General features: G+C 38.1%; 1 protein-coding gene across 1 annotated transcript; it reads left to right on the top strand.

The window, feature by feature from the left end:
- The first annotated feature begins 1,768 nt into the window (after positions 1–1,768).
- LOC116247665 (tRNA ligase 1) lies at positions 1,769–24,941 on the top strand. The gene is made up of 27 exons (XM_031619904.2): positions 1,769–2,228; positions 2,688–3,275; positions 3,389–3,439; positions 3,759–3,841; positions 3,984–4,083; positions 5,409–5,487; positions 5,765–5,888; positions 7,039–7,145; positions 7,498–7,626; positions 7,967–8,031; positions 8,130–8,294; positions 10,674–10,834; positions 11,191–11,222; positions 11,464–11,639; positions 12,120–12,199; positions 14,135–14,200; positions 14,361–14,650; positions 15,227–15,334; positions 18,562–18,659; positions 18,797–18,857; positions 20,611–20,687; positions 20,790–20,861; positions 20,948–21,024; positions 21,310–21,390; positions 21,793–21,895; positions 23,122–23,280; positions 24,124–24,941. Exons 1-27 carry the CDS (start codon positions 2,058–2,060, stop codon positions 24,514–24,516), a joined length of 3,696 nt encoding a protein of 1,231 aa, XP_031475764.1. The 5' UTR covers positions 1,769–2,057; the 3' UTR covers positions 24,517–24,941.
- Positions 24,942–25,262: the final 321 nt, after the last annotated feature.

Raw genomic sequence — 25,262 nt, 5'->3', positions numbered from 1 at the left:
ATTATTCGAGTTCCAAACCCAGCTTATTGCAGGACGTAGTTGAGTTGTAAAGCTCTTTTACTACAATGCACTTTGTCTTCCAAGGAGGCGTTAAACTTGGTTTGATGAAAGTAAAATTTTTAACATGTATATTTTTTGATCTGGCTTGTTGGGTGACATACTCAAAACTTAGTTTAATATGTATATTTTCTAATCTGGTTTGTTGGATAATTCTTGTTTATCATTGTAATCAAAGTTTATATGTATGAAACGCCTTAGCACAGTCGACGTAAGTTTGGTGGGCTTCCATGATAAACAAATGCTCCACATTAAAATCATTCTCTTTGTTTATGTTTAGTTTTCAACATAGGGTTAGCATTAAAAACGTATTCGACGTTCAAATACAAGTTTCATACACTATGATGCATTTTCTAGGCAGATTTTAACATCCCAACTGTGGCAATATATTCAACACAGTATTAGTCTTGTTTTTAAGTTTTTGAAGAAAAAAAGATCGATTGGGGAGAATAGAAACAACTGATCCCCTTCACCTTGTTCAATGTCTGAGAATAGAAAGACTCAATAATCAGCGGTTAGAAATGGTAGAGTTAGGCGTCCAATTTTCATAGCATGCATATTCAACAATATTTCCCATTGCAGTATAAATAGAAGGTAACTATATTTTTTCCCTGTAAAACATATCACATAAACCTTGCTTAGTTCCAAGGTAATATCTAAAACAGTGGCGGAGTGCCACTAATTCGAAATCTCTCATGTCTTTAATGATACCAATATATATATAAACGAGTAAAAATAGTTAAATGCTCTGATATGAAAATAAAGAGACTATGTGGTTGCCTGCACCAGCTCACATGTGGCTCCGCTATTTGCTGTTATCAGCTTGACGGACCCATGCAATGCAACATTAATTTGTTTACTATGACGTGCAGGTAGGACTTGATCCAATAACTAACAGTCTCGATTAATCAATGCCATTGTAGCTTAGAAATCCATTATTTACTTAGTTCATAGTTTATTTCTTAATTGATAAAATCTCAGTTAAGCATCTAAACAAACTAATGTCATAAATTTTCAGTTAGTTAGTTTTTGTGTATCGACTATCTATACAACTGAAAATTACATTAAATTAGTAATAAGTATTTCGTAGCACAACAGCACAAATTTGTTTGTCATTATAACTTCGAAAATATCTCACTAGACAAGCTGACTTTTTTAGTTTTAAATACATAACACTTGCTCCTCTACAAGGAAACAAAGTCATAAAAGTTTGTGTGGTAATTGAAGCAAGTAGGTAGCACATAGCCCCAAGAATTCCAACTCATGCCAATCTCATTTCTGCTTGGTTTAATGAGATGTTCACTTACTTCACATTTAAAATTCATGAATCCGATGCAGTATGCTTTTGTTTTCATGGTACAAAAATCTATACAAAAATTTTATAGTTTATCAAACTAAGGATGTTAAGCGGTTAATCTAACATCTTAGGAGGGAAGGTCTGATGTTAGATTCATGAATTTCAAATCCCGAGAATCTCATTCAAATGTCCCTTGTTTCAAAACCAAACCGTGCTAGTAAAATGGTCTTCTTCAATCTCCTAATTCAAGCTCCAAACGAGAGTTAGCTTGGTATATTATATTAATGGAACCATTAATGGAGTCAAATTTGAACGAAACATCGGGAATCAAATTATCAAATAACCGATTCGGTGACTACTTGCTCAGTTGTTCAGTGGGGAAAAAGAGGGTATCGGTGTTCGTCTGCAACTCGAATAAATGAATGTGTTGAACTCAGATGTTTCTTCCTCTTTGTGAGGAACGTCGGGAAGGAGGAGGAAGGTGGTTGCTCATTGGGTGCTCAGAAAGAGCGAGGGTGAAGTTTAGTTTGGGATTGGCTTTGTCCTCGTGCAAGCACCCGCCACCCGTCATTTTTTAAAACGTATCGTTACACCATCTGCGATACGCAGGGCTAGTCTCCGCCCCTCCCCACCACCGCCATTGCCACTTCTTAGCGGCTAAAACCCCGCCGAGGGCCACGCAGCTTTCTTCTCCGCTTTCTTGATGACGGCCTCTCAGAGGCTCTATTCCACCATCCTCACTCTCACTCTCTCTTCTTCATCCTCCACCGCCAGGCCATTCACTCCCCTCCTTTCGAGAACCTTCTTCTCCTTCTCTCTCTCGCGCTCTGCTTCTTCCCTTACGTTCGCCAATCCCGCGATGGTTAATACTCGGGTAATCTCCCGATCCTCCTCCCTCTTTTTTCGTTTTCTTGGTTTGTGTCTCGTTTATTGTTTGAGTTATGGCGTGATCGGTCCTCCTCCTCGCATTGATCGCTTCAACTGCTTTGTTGTTTCATGGGCTGTGTTGTTGTAGTGTCTGTTGATTGTGCTTTGGTGTGGGAGGTCAATCTTGGTTAGTTTTGTTGTTGCTTTTGGGTGTATCCTGCAATGCATGATTATTGAATCTCATGTAAGTTATATACCTTGGTTCTTTATTTTCTTGGTCAAACGGGAAGCGATAAAGAATGTGGAATGTGAATTATGGGATTCAATTTGTTCTTATGATGGACAATTGTTCCTAGATATTGTTTCAAACATGAGTCGAATTGATAAAATGTAGTCGGCCTTCTTGCTTAACTTTTGTTTCTTTCACTGTCACGTATCGTCTAATCTCGTCGATGATTTGATTCAGAGGCGAGGTGGCAGAAGAGAACAGCAGTGGAAACAGAAGCCTAAAAACGTAGGATCTTCGAGCGTTAAAGTTGATGGCTCTTCTGAAGAAGTTAGGCACGATCTTGGGAAGCTCCATCTTTCTGATAATCGTGGACTGGCGGCTGACAGAAATGCCGAGTTCGTGGATGGCCACAACGGTTCTGTTTCTTTTGCCGGCTCCAATGGCCAACCGTCATGCGATCCTGTTGGTTCGCAATCTCCAACAAGTCCTCCTGTTTCACCAATTCAGTTTGGAGGTACCCGTCTGGTGGAGCAGCCTTCCTTGAAATCGCAGATGGCAGTATGGAAACCCAAGGGTTATGCTACGAGCAGAGGAATTGAAACTTCAGAAGCGATTGCAAAAGAGGCAGCAGATACGCGTATTACCAACAAGAATGAAACTTCTTCTGAAAGTAACAGCGGATTGAGCGGAATCTTTGTTAGCAAAACAGCCAAAATAAAGCTTCCCCTTGGAGTAGATTTTAATGTGGACAATGCCACGTATTCGGAAGCTCAAATACGAGCTACCTTTTATCCGAAATTTGAGAATGAGAAATCTGACCAAGAGGTATATGTCTATGCACAAGAGAGACCGATCAGATTAATGGAGTTACATATCGTCTACATCCAGTGTCTCAGTTTTGGCGATGACGATTACTGACCAGTTCTCTTTGTTTATAGATTAGAACAAGAATGATAGAGATGGTTTCTAAAGGACTGGCAACTTTGGAGGTAAGTGTTGCAGTGTCATACGTTAAGCAGTTGGTTATTTTTTTCTTGATATGACGGATTATCTTCAGACTATATTTAGTATAACAGCCTTATTATCATCACAGTCTCTATTGCTTTTCTTGCGAGTTAGTAGAGCAGCTTCAGCCTTTAGTTGCAGCCATTTTGGCGTTACACGCTATTTGATTATTGATGTTCGTTGTGTTCGTTTTTCAAATTAGGAAATGGTTTTCTGTTCCAAGATAGTTCAACTTTAATTCTGCTTTAGATAGATATAATCAAATAAAACTGAAAAAATTGTTCATTTATTGGGCTTGTGCAGGTGTCACTCAAACATTCTGGTTCACTTTTCATGTATGCTGGGCATGAGGGTGGAGCTTATGCCAAGAACAGCTACGGGAATATGTATGCACTTCTTCATCGATTCCATATCCATTTCTTATATGTTTAACTAAGCAATTCTTAAGGCTTCCTTTAATATTAACCTGTCAAAATCAATCTTCTGGTTTGTTATGTCTCAGAGAAAACATTTACTATTTGTTGTCAGATATACTGCTGTTGGTGTTTTTGTCCTTGGCCGCATGTTTGTGGAGGCATGGGGCGCCCAGGCAAACAAGAAGCAAAAGGAGTTCAGAGAATTTCTTGAGGTGCTGAGTTTTTAATTTCCCAAATATATGAATGCAACTTCTTGGCATGCATGACCAAAAGGCTTAAGTCCTCTTATGAGTATCTATAGTTGATGCAGGATCAAAATCTCAGATATAGTACCTATGTATTTAGATCCTATAGGTAAATGACTCAGTTGAGGCCTGAGGTGGGGACTTCAACAAATATGTAGATAATATATACAAACAATGAGGAACACATGCAGGAAACAAAGTCTCATCTATTACCAGATTGAAATGAAAGTTGCACTTTAATGTTGCCTTTATTTCATAATTAGTCTTGTACACATTCTTGTAACAATCTCCATTTTATCTAAATGTGTGGTAGATCCAAGCTTGTTTATCTATCACTATTTGACCCTGCAATCTTGCTTGTCCTGGTTGCTCATGAGCTTCAAGTTTGACAGCTCATTGGCTATGACCTGACTCCTAAACCTAAACATGTGAGGTTGTCGCTATTAATCCAGACCATTTCCCATGGGCATGTATTCGTTTTCTCTGCCTGTAGAAGGCTAGTTTCCAGGGTTTGACCTCTCTTAAATCTTTACTGCCTAAAGTTGAAGCTTGCTCGTTCTTTTAATTGTAAGTTAATTGATTATGGAGTTCCATGGTTTGCCTCTCAATCTTCAGGAGATTGTTTTCCTAGGCCTACATGTTTAACCTCATAGTGTTTAGGTACAAATGGCAGTGCGTCAACAGGTTACCTCTTCTGAACTAAATTGTTTGCATTAAATAACTACTGCTCCTGCATGAGATTGGCATGGCTGAAGATTTGTATTCAGCAATGAAGGAGACAGCTTGATTATTGGCACACCTAGACAGAAATAAACGGTAGACCTTTGAAGATAAGAATGTGGATCCCCATGTCATTTTCATTAAGTACCTCTGTAGAAAGATGCAGACGCATCCTTGGTTGGTCCCTTATTGATGGACTGCAAAATCACAACATGTAAAAATACATGTTATGTTTGCCTAGTCTGGTGTTATTGACTACTTGGCACTCTACCTCTTTTAACTTCTTAAGTCCGTTTTGTACTTCAACAAACATCCTTAGATTCATCTTGAGAGATTATATTAAACATTTCTATGGACTGCTTGTATGCAAGTTGGTTCTGCATGAATATGGGAAAGCTGGGCAAGTTGAACCTCGTAAAGCAAACTCAGTTAATAGAAGTATTAAAAGGGTGATAGGGTACATGATTCTATGATCTGTTCAAGCTCTCGATGACTTGAAAATGTAAAGCCATTCAGGCATCTTATTTATTGTGTTTTAGTTGAAAAGAACTATTTTCATGTATTTTCTTCAGAAAAATCGTATATGCATTTCAATGGAGCTGGTGACAGCTGTTCTGGGTGATCATGGGCAACGTCCTCTTGATGATTATGGTATGTTTGTTCTTGATTATGTAAATTTAGCTCTATAAATTTGGTAGTATACTGCAATCATATTCGGCATTGAACACTGCTATCACACCTGGTTCAAGGAGATCAAAGAGTTCAATATTTGGTGTCTATCCCTTGCCACTTGGCATAAACTGCTATCGGTCTCCTAGTCTCATGTTTGCTATCAATTAGGATTTTATCATTGTGCTCTTGCATTATATTTCATCATAGATGTTCTGTGTTATTTAGTTTATTTTCCTTTAATCTTTTTTCTGTGCAGTGGTAGTGACAGCTGTAACAGATTTAGGCAAGGGAAAGCCAAAGTTCTACTCCACGCCTGATTTGATTTCTTTTTGTAGGAAATGGCGGTTACCTACAAACCATGTTTGGTTATTCTCAACAAGGTAAAAATATAGCATTCTGGGTACTTATTATGGTGTAAGTGCTCCCCTGTAGGGTCAGATTTGTTAATAAATGTGACCGACTGATGTTGAATTCCCTTGCAACTTGTGTTAATTGTCCATGCAGGTCAGATGGTAGTTAATATCTAGCCATGTAGTACCCTATTAGTGTCAAATAAATGGCAACAAAAGTACAAGATGGAAAGTACACATGCTGTGTGTGCATTTTTTTTATTTGCTGATTTTAAGTGTCATGTTTGAACTGTTATATGCAATGCTCACAATTTTGTAAGGTTGTTTCTGCATTTTTTCCTTTTAATCTATTTGCAAGACTTTTCATTCTTTACTTGCAGATATTCTTCAGAACCAAGGATCAACCTCCCTCTTTGGTGCCACCACAAAAAAATTTAATGTATATATGGCTGATTTTGGATCTGATTTCCATCTCACTAGTCACAGTTAATCTAGAAAAGGCATTGTGCTTTTGGATAAAGGGTGTGAGCCCCTGGACATTATGGAAAACTTGGAGAGTCAAATGAGAAGAAACATAAATGATGTAGCAATCAGTAGCTAGTTTGTGCATCTGGAATATTGTTCTAAAACCATCTCTTAATTGTTATTTCATTTTGTGATATTGGTCAATACGGTTAGCATGGTTTGTAATATTTTTCTCCCACAAGCAAGCTACTAGGCTTAGGCAGACCTGACCAGGAAATGTGCCACCTGAAATTTAACTCCTGTCCATGTGCCACTTGAAGGTCTTTGATCCAACTGCTAGCCAGGTGAATGGAGCCCTGTTGGCTGTAATTGTTTTAAAGGAATCGACTTTTTGATAATTTCTTTTTTGGTAGAAGCTGTAGGTAGCTGTTGAGGTTTCCTTTTTGATACGCGGGCTCCCCACATTCATATTTTGAAGACATTTCTGTTGCATGCAACCTTCATATGCTGCATGCAGATGAATATTTGTCTTGAATAACTTAATGATATTTATGTAGTTTCATGATTTATCATACTGCAATCAATATATAAGTAGTTTGATTTACCATGGTCTTATTTTAATATGTGCTGATTTCATAATCCTTTATTATATGGTTCCAAGTCCTTGTTTCTTTCTATATCTCATTGTCCTTATGCACTTTTTTCCACGTCAAAGGAAATCCGTGACTTCCTTCTTTGCGGCTTACGATGCATTGTGTGAAGAGGGAACAGCCACACCTGTGTGCAGGGCACTTGATGAGGTTGCAGATGTATCTGTACCAGGTTCTTGTATCTGAACTAAATGTTGAAAAGTCTTTAGTTTGATTTTTTCCATTTGATTCTATTTGTCAGATGTAAGATGGTCCTGGAACCAAGGAATTTCTGACTGGGTCGTGTTGATACTGTAATGCATGCTTTAACTTTCACATGGATATGGCCGTGTCTTGCAGGAACTTCAATTTCCATAAGTTTCCAATGACTTATATGTCAGGGGCATGGCATGGGGATCAAAGTGGATTGTCCATGTGATAGATTTAGCTTCTAGTCCTTTCTGTTTATTTCTTCAAACTGTGTTTCAAGGGTCACATCGTTTGTAGATATTTTATATTTATAACCGGATTGACTTAATTTACAGGATCCAAAGATCATGTGAAGGTACAAGGCGAGATTTTGGAGGGTTTAGTAGCTCGCATAGTTAGCCACAAGAGTACAGAACACATGAAAAAGGTCCTTTGTGATTATCCACCTCCACCTCTTGATGGAGGTAAAGTTTCCCTTCTCTGTGGCAATTGTTTTTGAATATTTATCGAGTTACTAGTGTCTTGGCAACTAATCTTATGATAACAGGAGATTGTAATTTATTTTAATAGAAAATCAGTTAAATGATAGGCTTTCTCTGTTGCAAAGAATCTTATGAAAAATCAGTTTTTTATAGGGTTTTAGCACAATTGCATGAGTTTATAGCATTCATGGGCTATGCTTGGAAAACCTTACAAATGACCTGAATTATGGTTAGCCTAATGTATCAGGGTTTTTTTTTTTATTTTAAAATTCTGGCATTTCTCTCTTTATATATAAATAATCTCAGACGTTCTCATCTGCAGTTGGCCTTGAGGCGGGTTTGAACTTGCGGGAAATATGCACAGCCAATAGGACAAGTGAGCAACAGGTGATTGAGCTTTTGCTGCATCAGTCTTATATTTTATCATTTTTTTTCGCTGTCGTTTTGTTCCTGTTTTGCTTCAATAATTTGTTCTGCCACTGCAGCAAATAAAAGCCCTTCTTCAGAGTGTTGGCATTGCCATGTGCCCAGATTACTTAGATTGGTTTGGAGTTGAGGATATTGATAGTCGTTCAAGAAATGCAGACCGTTCTGTTCTTTCCAAATTCTTGCAAGCTCATCCAACAGACTATCCCACACTAAAACTACAGGTGATGTTTAAGAACTACGTGCTCTCTTTCCTGCCTTACTAAATCAATGCATTATATCTACGGATTCTTTTGTATTGCTTTAATTCCGCAATAAATTTGATACACTAAATTCGAAATTAGGTTGTGATTTGGCTGAGCTCATGACGGCATTGGATAATGTCTTATGAATTATTTTGGTTATAACGTTTGTGTTATGTTGTCCGTTAGGTATATGAGGTTGATAGTTGAGTGCCACTTTCCCGCGGTTATGCTAAAGTTTACCTTGCACCAGAGTCATTCCTCCCCTGTAACATACCCATATTGTAAGTGAAAAAGACACTAATTGCTGCCTAGTTGCTAGGACTCTAAAAGACAGAATTGATGCTTATTAAAATTAGTTGACAAAATGAAGATTTTAATAATATTTTAGAAAACTTAAAACAAATGGAAAATTCATATGACTGAAAAAACAAAATTGAAGAAGTAAGGTGAAAATGAAGTAAAAGAAACTGCAGTAATGTACCCATTTAGGCATTTGGCTGTGTACTTTGGAAGTCCTACTTGTTAGGTATCTAGGTTTGCATGCAGCTGCTTCTGAATGCATAATATTAAATAAATAAGAGATTCCAATAGTTTGGATTTAGATCAGCTAAAAGCAAGGAAACTTGGACTTCGTGCAGCCAAAATTTGCAAAAAACCATGCCCTGGATCTGACCTGTTGGCACCTGTAAATTGCCTATTATAGTTCCCATCACATTCTGAGATTTTAATGTCATTATTAGGATTCATTCTTTTCACCCTTGGATGTATATTGTTATATTGTGAAATTCTTGTCTTGAAGTTGTTTTCATTCATTTATTATGCTGAAAGCTGATGGCTGCTAAAGTAAACTGGTATGTCTCTTGGTACTTGAGGTGTGGGATGATTAACTCCCATTTCTCTTCGTTTGTGGACCATAAGTCAAGAGAGCTTTAATACATACTGCATGGAAAATTTTGTATGTTGTATGTATGCTCTTTTTGTAGCTCCATGTAATTTTGAAGCAGCTGTTCTTGTGTCATATCAAACTTTTCATGTGTGGAGAAGCTTATCTTTAGCAGGCTTCTTTGTCTGTTTATAATTCTTTGTCACTCTCTTTTTTAATATATGGATGGCTATATGTGTGTGTGTGCAAGCATGCATGCACGAGTTCTATGATCCTTCTTTTTATTGCTTTATAGCCCCTTGAAGTACAATCTGAAACGAACAACTACTTACAAAATTTATTTTTGGAGCATCAAAATCGTTAGTATTTTGGGGAGTTGGCTTGAGGAGAGGTCTGACATTCAATAGACGTGTTGCTTCTCCTGGCATAACCTTTAGTAGTTTGTCTAACCGCAGTTTGGGTGTCACGGGCCGACTTTTTCAAGCCTATTTGGCCCGCGTGGCGCCGAGGGTTTGCCAAGCCCTCGGCCAGCCTTAACTCAATCTTAATGTAACAGAAACATTCATCAATCTTTTGGGATCGTGAACTAAGCACCTGACACACCATCACCCATGATTATCCTATAGTAGACCTTCAACAAGCCCTGGCCATGAGGCCTTGTCAGAACAATGTCATTCCTCCAAGTGCCTATCTACTTCCATACAAAATCTGAGTGGGGGTAGACTTCCTTTGGGAGGAAGTTCCCAGTCGAAGCTAGTTGCCGACTAGTTGTCATTAAGTAAGACAGCCGACCATCGCCCTACTTAACGATGAACTTTCACTTGCTTGCTCCCGCGTGACTCTACCGGTTGTGGATGCAACATATGCGTCCACCGGAGGAATTGCCCCTAACCCACGCGCACCCTCGTGTGCCTCCTTGGCATACATTATACTTATGGCTGCTGGTTTTAGAATTGCCACTAAAACTTTTCTAAGTTCATCTTGGAAGCACTAATCACGATGCTTCTGGAAGTACACTTTCATCTTGTTTCTAAGCATAGGAAGCATGCGTTCAATGTTTGTTAAAGGAAGTGCATAAAATGCGGGCTTCCAAAAACCTCTGTATTCATTGAGAATCCCTTTCAGATCTAACTTCACTGTCCTTGAAAATCTTTGTTTCTTCCTTTGATTCTTTCTTCGCATCAATTTCTTTTCACCATCTTGGCAACATATGGGTATCCACTTCTATGGACACTGTTGGTGCACCTTACTGTCCAGTATAATGCCTTTGGATGGCTGAAAGGGTTTGCTCATTCATCTGAAAAATGCATATCATTCATCTGAAAGATGCATACTTCACCTTTTTTTCTTTTGGGTCTATTGTCTGGAACAAATTGTCCCTTGTTCATCTTTACCAATTGGGTTTACGTTCATGGTTCTACTTCTTTAAGTCTTTCTCTTTTCAATTGTAATGTTGATTTTTTTTGTTATATCAGGAGATGATCCGTTTAATGAAAATAAAGCGTTTCCCATCTGCTTTCAAATGTTACTGTAACTTTCACAAGCTCTCGTCTATATCAAAGGACAATCTTTACTTGAAGATGGTCATCCATGTACAGAGTGACTCTGCTTTCCGCCGATACCAGAGGGAGATGAGGTTTGCTATATTACTAAGTTTCTACTCATGTCAGTCATGAGACATTAAAGTTTTAATTTTGGGTCCTTGGCAACATCTGGTATGCCAGGTTTTTTGTGATCCTAGAAATTAACATATGCTTTGTTCTGTTTAGAACTTGTTTTCAACTCAAACACCTAAGTCTTTGTGCCACATACGATATATATATATATATTTTTCCTTTGGAAGCTGAAGTGGTGGTGTGTTCCATAGAGCATTATGAATTAGATGGTTGCATCTTCTTGTTTTCTTGAAGCTGAACTAAGTTGTTTGTCCACATCATGTTGTTAGGCAAACAACTGTATCTGACTCTAAAACATTTATTTGGCCTGTTTCAGGGAAAATCCAGGGTTGTGGCCTCTATATAGAGGTAAGATATGTCTTTCGACAAACAAGGATTCCAAGATGCTCAATTAATATCATTGGATCTTAATCATGTTATCTTTTGTTATACCTGCCCTATGCAATAGAGAAGAATTAGCGTGAAACCTATCAGACATTCTCTTGATGATTTAGTTGTAGCTTAGAAGTGTCTTCCTTTTTCTAACTGCAACTTGATTAGTCATTCCTTTACAGAATCAGATGTCATTATTACATTTTTTTGACTGCAGGTTTCTTTTTAGATATTAATTTGTTCAAAGTGAACAAAGAAACTGCAGCTGAAATGTCAAGGGATACATACTCGTCAATGAAAAACATGAATGGTGGTTCTGATTCAAATGAACTTGATGGATTAGCTGATGAAGATGCAAATTTGATGATCAAGCTGAAGTTTTTAACTTATAAGGTGTGCTTTTAGCTGATAAAAAAAGTCATAGTCTGATAATTACAATGATATGGGCAACTTTGGCTTCTTAATTTGGTATTAATATGCTTTTGCCCTCTATTGAGCAAGATGAAATCTTATTCGGTTGATTGGCAGAGATATTGCTTCATTCAGGATATAATTACTGCCAGGGAAGAACACCCATTGATGACTGAAGCTTAATTACAGGGACAAGGGAAAAATTCAAAATTGACTTTGACAATATTTATTACTGTTACTGTTATTTATGTGCTGGATGGAGTGATGAAATAAGTACTATATGAAGCCCAAAGAAAGCAACCATTTATGAAGTTGACATGATTGTTCTGTTAAATGGCTTGCCTATGGTGATTATTGTTTTGAAGTCCCGGATTTCCAATACCTGATTGGCATGACTTATCGAACTTGTATCTTGTTCTCTACAACTCAGACTTGCTTTCAATTTTTACTTGCTTTTCACAGTTGCGGACTTTTCTTATACGCAATGGCTTGTCTACACTTTTCAAAGAAGGCCCAACTGCCTACAAAGCCTACTACCTGAGGTCTGTATTGCATATATCTTTCAGGAGGTCTCATGAAATGCTATGTTTTAGATGCTGAATGTTGGTTAACATGAATATTCTTTTCCAGGTGCTTTGTATTTATAACGTTTTCTGTGTTATCCAAAGCATGAATTTTTTTTAAGAATTTTCCCATGGTTCATTTAATCCCTTCTCTTTGAGAGTTGATGTGCTCTAATAGCTGCACCTTCCGTGATTTTCAATGCTATTTGAAGTAACTTTAATTATAGAAGTGTTTGTCAGTCTTGGTCACTTAGGCTAGATAATAGCTTAAAGTTGACTGTTATGCTTCCACATGAACCAAAACATTGCATGCAACCTTGAATATGTTTTTTGTATTTCAATGTGCTGATACAAGTAATTACTGGACCGCTTAGGTAATGTTGGGAACATTATTGCTTCACTTTGAGATGCATCTATGTTACGGCCATCGTCACATGTGGCGATGTTTATGAGAAAAACGAGAAAAATGAAAAACATGTTATATTTATTGCATTTTGTTGTGTTTTACCCCAGTCTTATCCTGTTTTCCTCCCTTTTTTTTCTCTTTTTTTACATCAATATCATCATGTTTCAAATTTAAACTGAAATGAAGTTATTTATCATCATTAAAACGTTATTTTTATCATTTTATCTAGTTTTTCTAATGTCTTTTTATTAGTTTCTCATTTATTTTATTTTTACCGAATTGAACTTAAGGAAAAAAACATGAAGTGAAAAGAGAATAAATAAAAGGAAACTAATAAACAAATAAAACATACTTTTGGTGGTCACACACCCAGGTGGCCTTCTCTCATATTCCCAAGGAAAAGTAAAATTAAACCATGAAATACGGAAAGGAGGGGCTTAAAAGCTGAAGTTTCCCTCTTACAATTAGAAAGAAAGATCAAGTCCAAAAGCACCCTTTTAAGACCTCTCTTTTTAACATAAATTACCTTTTTTGAAAAGAAAGCACGTGCATGCTGAAGTTTTTAAAATTTTTCACAATGCCGAGACTGTCTATTTGACTGCATGGCTAAAAATAGACGGATAAAACGTGTTTTATCATGTTAAAAACATGATAAAAACGAAATAATTATCTTTTCACGATATTTTCAGAATATTTTCATTTTTCTTGTTTTTATCATTAATGTTGCGATATCTGTGGCTGTGGCTTGCACACTGTGACAAAGTAGACTTATACGATATGTTACTACTGAGGTGAAATGTCAAGTTTGCTTGCTAATTTCCTATGCTGTAATTTGACTTATTGTTCCATAACTTGCCCTGCTTTATGAGAGAAAAACGTCAAACTAGTTTTTCTTTTCTACCTTGCTAAAGACAGCTGATTCTGATTGATTTTATCTTTAACTAGAACTGAGCCAAAGTTTAGTTAGTACTTAGATGGAAGAAGTCACTGTTAGGTTTCCCATATTTGGTGATTTAGTTTTATGGACAATGCCAGCCTCTTCTTAAGACTAAGTTTTTTTTGAATGATGGGCTCTAATTTAGAGGAGTGGGAAGTGGCAAATTTGGGTGATTTATCCTTGAATATGCTTCTTATTTGTTGAAGCATAGTTACAGCTGTAATGTGTTGTAGCAGATATAATGATGTCATTTTGAGCTGACTGTTAGTTGGTATACATATTGTGACAGTATTTTCTACTTTAGTCCATTTAGTTTCTTATGCATATGTTCTAATGTGTTGATGGTTTTGTGTCGTGGTCATTTGGAAGTGTCAGTGGTTACCTTGTCAACGGCACATCAAGTATCAACAATGATGTGTGGCTGGACTTACTTCTGGTTCAATTCAGATATTGTTCTGTGATCAATTCAGACATTGTTCTGTGATCGTGATATATATTAGTATTGTTATGTTATGATTTCGGATGCTTTACATATGTGACATATGTAACGTTGTCTTAAAAATGCCAATAGGCAAATGAAGAATTGGGGCACATCACATGGGAAACAAAAGGAACTTAGCAAAATGTTGGACGAGTGGTAAGTACACTGCATTTCTTCTGCTTTGATCAGTGTCTCTTTTGCTGTAACTATTCACTACCAAATTTAAAGACCTACTTGCCACCTCACTTTTATTTGTTATATCGAGAAAGTATTGGTTCACCTCTAGAACATGATTTTTTATTGTGTCCAAACCTAGGGCTGTCCATATTCGAAGAAAGATGGGTCGCAAACAGTTGCCTTCTTCTGTGTACCTTTCAGAAGCTGAGCCATTCCTTGAGGCGTATGCAAAGAGGAACCCAGAGAATCAGGCTCTTATAGGATCTGCTGGAAGCATGGTAAGATCTGAGGACTTCCTGGCTATTGTTGAAGGAGGCCATGACGAAGAAGGTATACTCGTACCTGAGATTGAGGAGGCCTCTCTTAGCCCTAGTCCTACTGTTAAGGATGTGATCCCAAAGGATGAAGGCCTTATTATCTTCTTTCCAGGTAAATGATATGCATTCTTTATTTTCCTTATCTCAATCATCTCTTCCTGTAGGTTGCCACGGCGGGTTTACTGATCTATCCCATAAAGTTACATGTAGGCATGAACATGTGGACGTATGCTACCTGCCTGCATGATATCATGCATAAAGACATTCACATATTCCTACTAAACATATCAGTTATTCTTATATTTATGTGCTCATTTGTCTGTAACCCATGCACTATCTGGAGTAGCTTTTAATATGAACTTGATTGGTGCAAAGTGCATGTGATTGAAATTTGGCTGTTGATCTGTTAAAAAGAAGTGCTAAATGGTGTTTGGTTGCAGACTGATCTTGCAGTCTTTGTTCCCATATGCATAAACAAGTGTCTGTTGTCTTAAACATCATATGAAGTGTTATTCTTTACAAAATTTTCGGGCTTCTTCTAGGTCGGAAAACCTTACGGATGTGGCATCATAAAAATATGCATGTCCTCTCAGTGGATTGCATACTCTTGTCTCCCTCTCTTGTTCCCGTAATCTATTGTAAAAGTTTTTTCTCATATAACTTAATTAAGTCCACCATTTTTTTCCAGGAATCCCTGGCTGTGCTAAGTCTGCCCTTTGCAAGGAAATATTGAGTGCCCCTGGTGGTCTTGGTGATGAGCGCCCCATCCACAGTCTAATGGGTGATCTTATCAAAGGTATGTCCACTCATTTACAGGATAGACACTTTATTTAGGCTTAAGTGGAAACATGTCGATAGTAAATAACATGGCCAGTTTTGTTTGAGAATTTACTTGGAAAGGTGTGAAAAAATATTATTTTGGTGCTTTTGCTACACTGCTAGCTGGAGGTAAGTTTGAGGACTTCCTGTAATCTTTTCTTGGAGGGGTTATAGGTGGACAAGTCTGACTTCATAATTCATTGAACTGATCCATTAATTTGGCATAGATACAAGCAGAAGGTGGATTTAGTTGGAGCCCCTATGTTTTGCCTTTTGTATGGGTTGATCTAGTATTTTGATGCCATCTGTGAGAACTTGGCTTTAGGGGATGGCGAAGCCCAAGAGCATATAGCGGGCTTGGAGAAGGAAAAATATGCAGATGAAATGGAGGAATTGTTGGATTCAACACAAGTTAAATAGTGTCCCCATCCTCACCCAGCTTCCAATGATTTAGTGTTCCGACTTCCAACCAAGGACTTGAGCTTTCAGGTTTCAAGGAGAACGAATACACCATCTGCTATCTGCTCCGAACACCCTTTTGGCTAATGACTTAATTCTTTGCAATGTGAAATAAATTAGGGAATAATGCAGCCGTGGCACAGTGCCAAACCGATTTGACAGTCCAAAAGGGATATTTGTACAGAAAGGTGAATTGCTGTTCAACTCATTAGTATTCCTTTGGTGTCCCTTTGTCTTTCTATCCAAGGCACTTTGAACTGGGGGGCTTGACATGGTGCAGTTTGCTAATGCAGCTGATCATTGTATTCAACTTCTAACGTTTTGATTATACAATTAGCCAATTCTAATGCATACTATGTGACAAACATGGACATGGTGCAGAATTTCAAAAAACTTAGGTGACCATAACTTTGCTTTTTATTTGTGAAATGGACAACTAATGAGGGCCGTCCGATCTTGAGATCACACAGTCCTCATCGTGTTCCTTTTCTTCTCCTTTTTCCCTCCCTTTCTCTCTCACTGATCTCTCCCTCCCTTCCCTCCCTCCATCACTTTCCCATTGACCCCCTTCCAACTTCTTCCTTCAATAAAGCGGCCGCCGGCACCCCTCCCTGGCACTGATGTCGGGGAAGGGCTCCAGCGGCTGCTTCCCTTTCTTCCCCAACTTTCTCTTTCCCCAACTCCCCCCTTCCCAATTTTTTTCCAACACAGCTGCTGCCGGTGCCCTTCTCCAACGCTGGCAGGCCAGCTGGATGTGCCGGGCACTGGCGGTGAAGATGGGTGGATTATTCCACCCATCTACTCCTTCCCTTCCTCCCACCTCACCACCACTACAGGGGCGGCCGGCGGCGGCATCCCTCGATGCTGGCTGGCTGGCCGGTCCTCGACGGGCTCGCCGGTGTTGGGGGATGCCGCTGGCGGCCGCCATTGTGATCATGGTGAGGTGGGAGGGAGAGAATTGTGCAAGCCTACAAGGGGAGGACGATCGGTGGGAGAGAAAAAAAAAAAAAAAAAAAAACCATGAGAGCCGTTCGATCTCAAGATCGGTCAGCTCTAATGAGCTGTCCATTTGACAAATAAAAAAACAGTCATGGTTCACTTCTCTCTCTCTCTCTCTCTCTATATATATATATATATATATATATATATATATATGCCAAGCATCTGACATAAGGGGTACGCTCCGCCTAGAGCATTCAATTTTTTTGATTGGATGCTCCTTAAAAAAAGTGTTGGGTGTCGAGGAGGTGACTCTTCACCTCTTTGACGCCCTCAATGCATTGTAGGGTCGGCCAGCTAAAACCTCGGTGGGTGTCCCTAGTAGATGGGAGACGATGGCTTCCTGCCAAAAAAAATTTCCGTTGCAAGAAATTTATTTCAGGGGGGAGGGAGGCCATTGCCCCCATTCTGGTGCCCACGACCTCTTTGCTCGCCGGCAGGCCACTGTGTGGTAGCCCACGGGTGAGTGAAGGGCTGCTGGGATGGAGAGGCAACAGCCTTGCCCATTGGCTAGGGAGGCGGTCGCCTTTTACCACTTTCAACTGTGATGCGAAACTGAAAAAAGAAAAAGAAAAAACATCTCAAGCATCCGATGATGCACAATTGGACACTCGCAAATGAGCTTACCCCTTACACCAGATGCCTGGTGTAAGTGGACACATTCTCTCTCTTTCTCTCTCTCTCTCTCTCTATATATATATATATATATATATATATGTATATATATATATATATATATATATATATATATATATATATATATATATATATATATGGGGCAATGACTCCACTATCATTGGTGAGAAGACAAAGAGAGAGAAAACTGGCAATATGAGTTGTTGGTGTGTGAGAGAAACAAAGTGGGAGTGAGAACTTTCAGTGAGACTGGTGAGACAGAAGGAGAACTGACATGTGAGTTGCTGGGTATGTGATATAGAGTATTTGATGATGTTAGTAAGAAGGAGAAAGATGGAAGCGGCAACCAGTTGAAGAGGTTTACCAATGAAATCACCGGACACTGATTAATTGGACAAGCCCATAAGGTTTGTCAAGAGGTGAGACGATGCAGCAGGAGTGACGTGAGTTGCCCATTTGGTGATGATCCATGTTTTAATTTTAAAATTAAATTTTATTAGTTAATTTTAGAAAGGGACAAAAGTAGACCTTGTTAGGAATGACCAAGTTTATACATGGACTGAAATAATAACAGGTATGTCAGCAAAGCACGTGATCCTGATCTACAATGATTTATGGATCACAAGCCAAGAACGATAAAAACAAGGAGTAAAGAACATCAGATTTTTCCCTTATTTTTTGTGGACCCAGTTACAGAAAATGGTTCCTTGTTCTCCTATTTATTATAGGAAACCCTGATGAAAATTGCACTTGGGTGGAAATTTGGGAAACATATGAAACATGAATTGGATTTCACACTTCAATGCTAATGAATATATTGCACAGTTGAATTCCCAAAAAAGAATAGTTTTACACTCTTCAACCTTGCTACTTATTGTAATCTTTTATCCTTTCTTTTTCCTGCTGGTGCAATTCTTCTCTTGGAAAAAGGATCAGCTGATGTGCTTTAGAGTGCTGGCACCATTGGAGTGCCATGTGTCATCAATTACCTGCCTACTTGTCATATTTGTTGTACTATATTTGTATGACTACCCTAGTGCCATTAGGTTTTACATAGCTTCTGTGTTTCATGTTCTATGCTGGAGTTCTGAGTGAATGACATCCTTGTAGGAAGGTACTGGCAGAAAGTTGCTGATGAGCGAAGGAAAAAGCCGTTAGCCATAACGCTTGCAGACAAAAATGCACCAAATGAAGAAGTTTGGAGGCAGGTAGACTACTCTTATTAGCTTTCTTCTTGGAGAAATTTGTGATTCTTTTGCAGAAACTGACATTGTAACTTATTAGATTTTTCTAAAACAAGTAATCTTTTGTATTTTCACTTCTTGCTTTTCTCTTCTCTTTGCAGATTGAGGGAATGTGTAGGAGTACAAGGGCTAGTGCTGTGCCCGTTGTTCCCGATTCTGAAGGTTATATATACACTTATGGTTGTGGCTCCCAGAAGTTTTATTTTTGCTTATGATAATTTTGCCAATGGTTGTCTTTGTTTGGAACTTTTCCTGTTAAAAGTTCTTGTCTATTCTGCAGTCACTTCATGATCTTCCAATAAAGGAGAACTTGTATCTTGTCTGATGCATGTGTTGTAGCTTGCACTAGTGTCTAGGACGGCTCTTATGTTACTCTTGTTTCTATTTCCTTCTACCATGAAGTTGTATACATGGCCATTTTTAAGCATTTTCCATGATAGGGGAATCTAATCTCTTGGTTGTACATTGGGCATAAATGATGTTATTGTCATCCCTTCAGGTGCTATGTCTTTAAACTGAATATGCTAAATACATTATAGTGTTTTTCCTTTGTGTGAACCAGGGGGCAGACGGGTTATGCCTAAAGTTTTGCCCTTTTACCTCTTAAAAGAACTGTCCTTCCTTTCCCTTGTTGGCTTTATTAGCATTTGTTTTTGTTTAATTTGTTATGAACATGTAGTTTAATGTGTTGTTCGATGGCATCAGAGCAACTTTGGGTTCTAAATGAACAGTTCAAACTACATGCATACTGGTGGGAATGTCCTGAGTTCTGAAGTGGTTGGATTGGAGCTATTCATCCTTTTGCATGTCAAATTTCATATGATGGTACTTGATAGCACATTTATAGTACTTCGATACAGGTTGTCCTTGAGCCTGCTAGTTCTGTTAACCAGGATTTGGTTTCCCCTGCTTGAACAAAACAGTAATGTATTCCCAGATATATGATGGAGGAAAAAGTACGTACTTCAATATGGTTCTCAATTATTCATTTTTTCTACCTGTTAGAAGCGGTACCTAACATTTTCTGTTACAATAATCTCCACCTTGGCTTTCGTAGTTCCATGTAGACCAGCTTTAATCTTAGACCTGCGTGAAGCCACACCAAGGGTTTGTTAACTGCATGAAAAGGGAAATCAGAAACCTTTGCTCTTCTGCTAATGTCCAGTGGTGTGCAAGTGGCATGATAATGATGTTGTTATGCAAAAGACAGAGAAATGTAAAACATCACCTGAGGGAAATATTGTTCCTCATCCTATAAATAACTGTATGTTGTGGTCAATTTAACTGGATTGACAGGTATTTCAGTGTACTCTTTGCCTTATTTCAATGTACTCTTTGCCTTAATGTAAGCATGGTCCATCCCTTTCCTTGCCTTGATTGCAAAATATAGCACACTATAGTTTCTGTGCTTGGATGCTAGCCAAATCATATCCGATGTTTTTTGTCCAACTTGTCAACATTGTTTCTATGTCATGTTCATACTCCTAAAGCATCCATATCATTGTCACACTATCATGTTCTCCTAAAGCGTCTTCACAGCTTTGTCAACCAGATTACATTTACATCTATTCATTATTTGGACTCCTACATCATGTCAGTATATCAAATTTTTCTTTCATGCAGAATAAAGGTTTTGGTTTTCATGTGGTCTTTACATCTATTAGGAAGTTGATCACCTTGTGTTGTGCTGTGTTTTTTGATAAGATGAGCTTTGCAGTATTTCTTTTGAGTTTTGAACTTTCTTTTTGAATGTTAGAAGAACTTATAACTAATGCATATCAGTTATCAGTAAGAACGTTCACAAATAAAAAAAAATCATTACAGAAACAATCATAGTTATATATAGTATGCCAACAGGTTATAGAGTGTATAACGACATTATCCATGTTCAGTTGCTAACAGATTTTAATTGCAGGAACTGTTTCAAATCCATTTTCTCTTGAAGCTTTAGCTGTTTTTATATTCCGCGTGCTTAACAGAGTTAACCATCCGGTACACATATATCCATGTGTACATTTTTTTTTCTTGAATTTTTTATATTGCTAGTCACTTCTCTTGTCTCACGATTGATACTTTTCCATGTGTCTTATGAAGGGTAATCTGGATAAGGCTTCACCAAATGCAGGTTATGTGCTGCTTATGTTTTACAATTTGTATGAGGGGAAGGCATGTCTTCTCTTTTGAAAATATGACTTTCTCAAGAAATTATCCAGATATTTGGTCTTCTCACTTGCATATTTATGTTGTTTCAGGACCGCAGGGAATTTGAGAATGATTTGGCTGAGCGATTTGGTGCCTTAGTCAAGATGCCACTGCTCCAGCCAGATCGGTAAAGAACTTAGAATCCTTATGATGCAATAATTGTTTCTACTAAATCAGATGCTTGATTTAGTGCTACCATAAAAGATTTTTTCCAGTGGAGTAGACTCATCATCTTGCTAAGCAGTGCCTTTCATAGGTTTCGGGAAATGGATTCTGTGGCTACTGTCCTAGTGTTAGATACAGTTCTGTTTCTTTCAACTGTCATGCTTACTGGTCATGTTGGCATGTTGATTTCTAATGTGCATGTCTTGTGTTACACTATAGCTAGTTAGCTACAAATTTTTATGTGCAGGGCTCCTTTGCCTGATCCAGTTAGGAGTGTGCTTGAAGAAGGCTTAGATCTCTACAAGCTTCATACAAGTACACACGGAAGGTATATTAATTTTCATGTTCAATGGTTTCTGAAGTTATTTTGTTGCTTTTATGTTAGCTTACAGTGAAAATATGTGCATTGTACAAATATGTCCTTTTTGGACAGGAACACAACTTCAAATAGTTGTATATAATATGTGGTGCTCATTTTTTTTTTACTTGTCAAGTGTGTGTGTTCAAGCATGTCTGTGCATGCTCTCTCCTTCCCCTGCCCAACACAAAATGGAGATGTAATATGTTGGGTCATGGTCACACTTGAGGAGTTCTAAGGTGCCTGTGCATGCATTGTGGATATTCCTATAGCTTAAAATACATTTATATGATTGTATCCTTGTTTATTTTATGATGCTGATGCCATTATTGTGATTTCCATTACTAATTAGTTCATACTTTTTTTAAATAGACTGGATTCAACAAAAGGAAGATATGCAACAGACTGGGCTAGATGGGAAAAAGAGTTGCGGGAGACATTGTTTGCAAATGCTGAGTATCTTAATGCTATTCAGGTTAGTCATCTGCCTTTTGTGTCTATAGTCATAAATTCACTGCTACTCGGATGTTGCCATTGGACCACTAGGGCATGAATGATACTAGGAACTGGCAAAAGATATGTCACCAGGTGCTCGGGTAGGGTGCAGGTGCAGACCAAGTTTAAAATCATGGGTATAGGGGTACGGCCATATATATATATATATATATATATATATATAAATTAGAAATGGGGCAAATCAGCATGGATGTTTGAAAATCGACAGAAACTGGATGTTAATCATGCTTGTCACCAGAAAAAAGGATGAAATCCACCAGCAAATATAGGGTGTGCTAAGCAAAAGGGGGAAAACAAGCCTGTTAGATATAACATACACTTATTGGAAATAGACATCAGATGCCGGAAAAATCTCCTTGGCTGGTGACTTGCCCAAAACACAGCAGCCTTCAACCCATTCGATGTTTTGAATCATGGTATATAACTATATATCCCATCAATGTTTTGAATCATGGTATATCGATGGTTTTGTCAGGAAAAAACATAGAAAACCTAAAAATTGGACAAAGATGGACTCGGTCAAAAATTGATCAAATCCATTTTTGGACCGACATGGGGTTGGGTGTGTTGACTGTACATGACACGGTCCATGCCATGTCAGACCCATGTCTAAATGTGCACATGTACCCGTACCACGTTGATAAAGGTACAGCGCCTTTTCAGACGCACCCATGTATCAATGGGCAAAAGGTAACTACAAGTATGTGTCTAATAACTGCTTTCTTTTTTTGCTGCATATTAGATCTTTATGGCTGTTTCATTTATCAACCACTTTCATGTTATCGGATTTCTATTCGTGAACCTAAAGTTCACAAGCATCGAGTGTCATTGATTATTCAATGTCCATATGTCACCATCCACAGCCCCCACTTTAGCTGGGTTCCATGGGCTTGGGATCCCATTTACGTATGAGAAAAATGCATGATTCTCATAATAGGAATGAGGTGCTTGACAATCATCTCTCTTCTTATTCAAAGAAGATAAAACCAAGGTCAGGGTCAGGAACCATGGACCGTGGTAATATCCAGTCTGAAATTATGTCCAAAACCACCTTTTTCCATCCCCATAATTGCCACCAGGGCCATGAGGATGATGAGCATTAGAAGAAAGCCCAGTTACATTTCATAAAAGACATAAACTGTTAGCTTGTTACCTTCTCTCATATTCAGTTTCCATCTCAAGCAGGTTCCATTTGATTATGCTGTCAAGCAAGTGTTGGAACAACTCCGGGCTGTTGTGAAGGGTGAACATACGACACCAGGCACAGAGAAGAGAAAGTTCGGAAATATTGTTTTTGCTGCAATTACCCTTCCTGTAGAAGAAATCAAGGCCTGCCTTGGCGAGGTTAGGATCAAAATTGCATGTCAAGTTTTTGAAGCATATTTTGGTTTGGTTTTAATGGAAGAATGTTATATAGTCACAGGAAACACGTTTTTTTTCGAAAAATGCGATAAATTAACTAGTCGTTTAAAACTAAAGAAAACACGTTTCTTTTTAAAAAAAACGTTAAAAACAAAAAAAATGTGTTTTTTTTTCAGTTTTTTCATTTTTTTTCAGTTTTTTAATGTCAAACAGTTTTTTTTTATATTTTTTTATTTGTTTCAAATGTACTTACCTTTTGATGTTTGTGTTATTAGTTTTTCACTTATTTTATTTTTCTCCTATTTTTAGTTTTTTTTTTAAATTTACCATATTTTTTCCGTTTTTTTCAATCTCGTCATATTATGCTCAAGAAAAACCTCGCCGTTTAAAACTCCGAGACGTTATTTGTCACTATGGTTATAACTTATTTTTTCAATTTTTTGCTGCTGATGAGTCATTAGGGTCACATTTTTGTCATAATTCTTTTGCAGGGCCTCCACCGACTTTAGATTCAAATATCGTTTTGCTACTTTATTATGCTTATCTACTTTGATACTATTTAGAGGAAATGGAGTTATCATTACATGTTTGGCGAATGTGCTGGTTTAATATTACTAATATGTTCTCATGATACTAATTGCATAACACTTTGATGCCTTTTGGACCATGTCACACAAATATTTTAAGAAACATCTGAATCAGGTCTTTTATTGTTTCAAGTCTAGATAGAAATATGCAGTTGGTCGGTGCAGGATATCTTATGATGGAAAAAAGAAGTGCACTGGTTCTGATGGTTTATTCTTTAACCATTTCTGTGAATAACAGTTGGCAAAGAAGCACCAAAAAGTGAAGAAGTTCTTGCAGGACAAAAACTTGGAAAAGACCCTTACAAAGGCTCATGTGACTCTAGCTCATAAGCGTAGCCACGGGGTCACTTCTGTAGCTAGTTACGGCATATTTCTTAACCAGAAAGTCCCTGTTGATTTCACTGCCCTATTGTTCTCCCAGAATCTGGCAGCACTTGAAGCGCAAATTGGGTCTATTGATGGTGAGAAGGTCGCCTCTAAAAATGAGTGGGCACATGTCACACTATGGGCAGGAAATGGTGCATCTGCAAAAGACGCCAACATGCTGTCCCAGTTGGTACTGAAAGGGGAGGCAGCTCGTGTAGATTTTCACAAACCAGTTTCCGTATCAGGGGTGGTGGACTTCTACTGATATCTTTTCTTCAGTTTCTTCGGTCAAAGTTAGCACGCAACTGCCAAGTTATGTGGGTTGATCGCCAACATCAAATGCCTCATTGGAATGGAGCCGTTGTATCATCTTTAAATTGCGTGGTCCAGAGCCGCCCTTCAGAATAAATTTTTAATTTGTCGTCACACGAAAGGTAATTTCTTGGAGAGAAATTGCTAAAATTTTGTTAGGTTATTGGAGGAACCCTGTGGTCCCTTGTTGTCGGAGTTCCGCTTCACGTCAATTCGTTGAGGCCTTTTCTTCTCTTCGAGAGAGAATGCCTGGTTGTAAGCGCTGTATGCTTGTGAAAATTGGTGGAATATTTGCAAGGCACTGTTCTGTTTTCCTTTATTTTGGATGGCTTTGTAATAAAGAACTTGATGATTGGCAGAGAGTTTAATTTTTCTTCTCTTGAAGTTGTCCCTGGGATTTCGTTGTTGAAGTTTTGACGGTCTCAGTAGGGTGCACTAAGGGAAGCCGTTTCCGATGTAAAAACGATTTCATTAAGACGGTATCCCCTTCTGATCCTTCTCTCGTGATAATCCTTCGTCGATGAATATCCTTATATTTCCACGGGAACACGTACCAGTTCATCTGTCAGGGTCTCTTCATTTCTGGCGACAAAAGCAACTGTGAACTTCCCAAGCATAGTGGATTCTCTCTTTTCAAAAAACGTAATCACGTCAATAGAAGTCCAGAATCCTAGATTATGTGGCGCTGAATTCTAAACT

Source organism: Nymphaea colorata, chromosome 2, assembly GCF_008831285.2.
Source record: "Nymphaea colorata isolate Beijing-Zhang1983 chromosome 2, ASM883128v2, whole genome shotgun sequence".
Classification (NCBI taxonomy): domain Eukaryota; kingdom Viridiplantae; phylum Streptophyta; class Magnoliopsida; order Nymphaeales; family Nymphaeaceae; genus Nymphaea; species Nymphaea colorata.
Note: the sequence above shows the minus strand (reverse complement) of the source record. Positions and strands in the feature narration are given on the sequence as shown.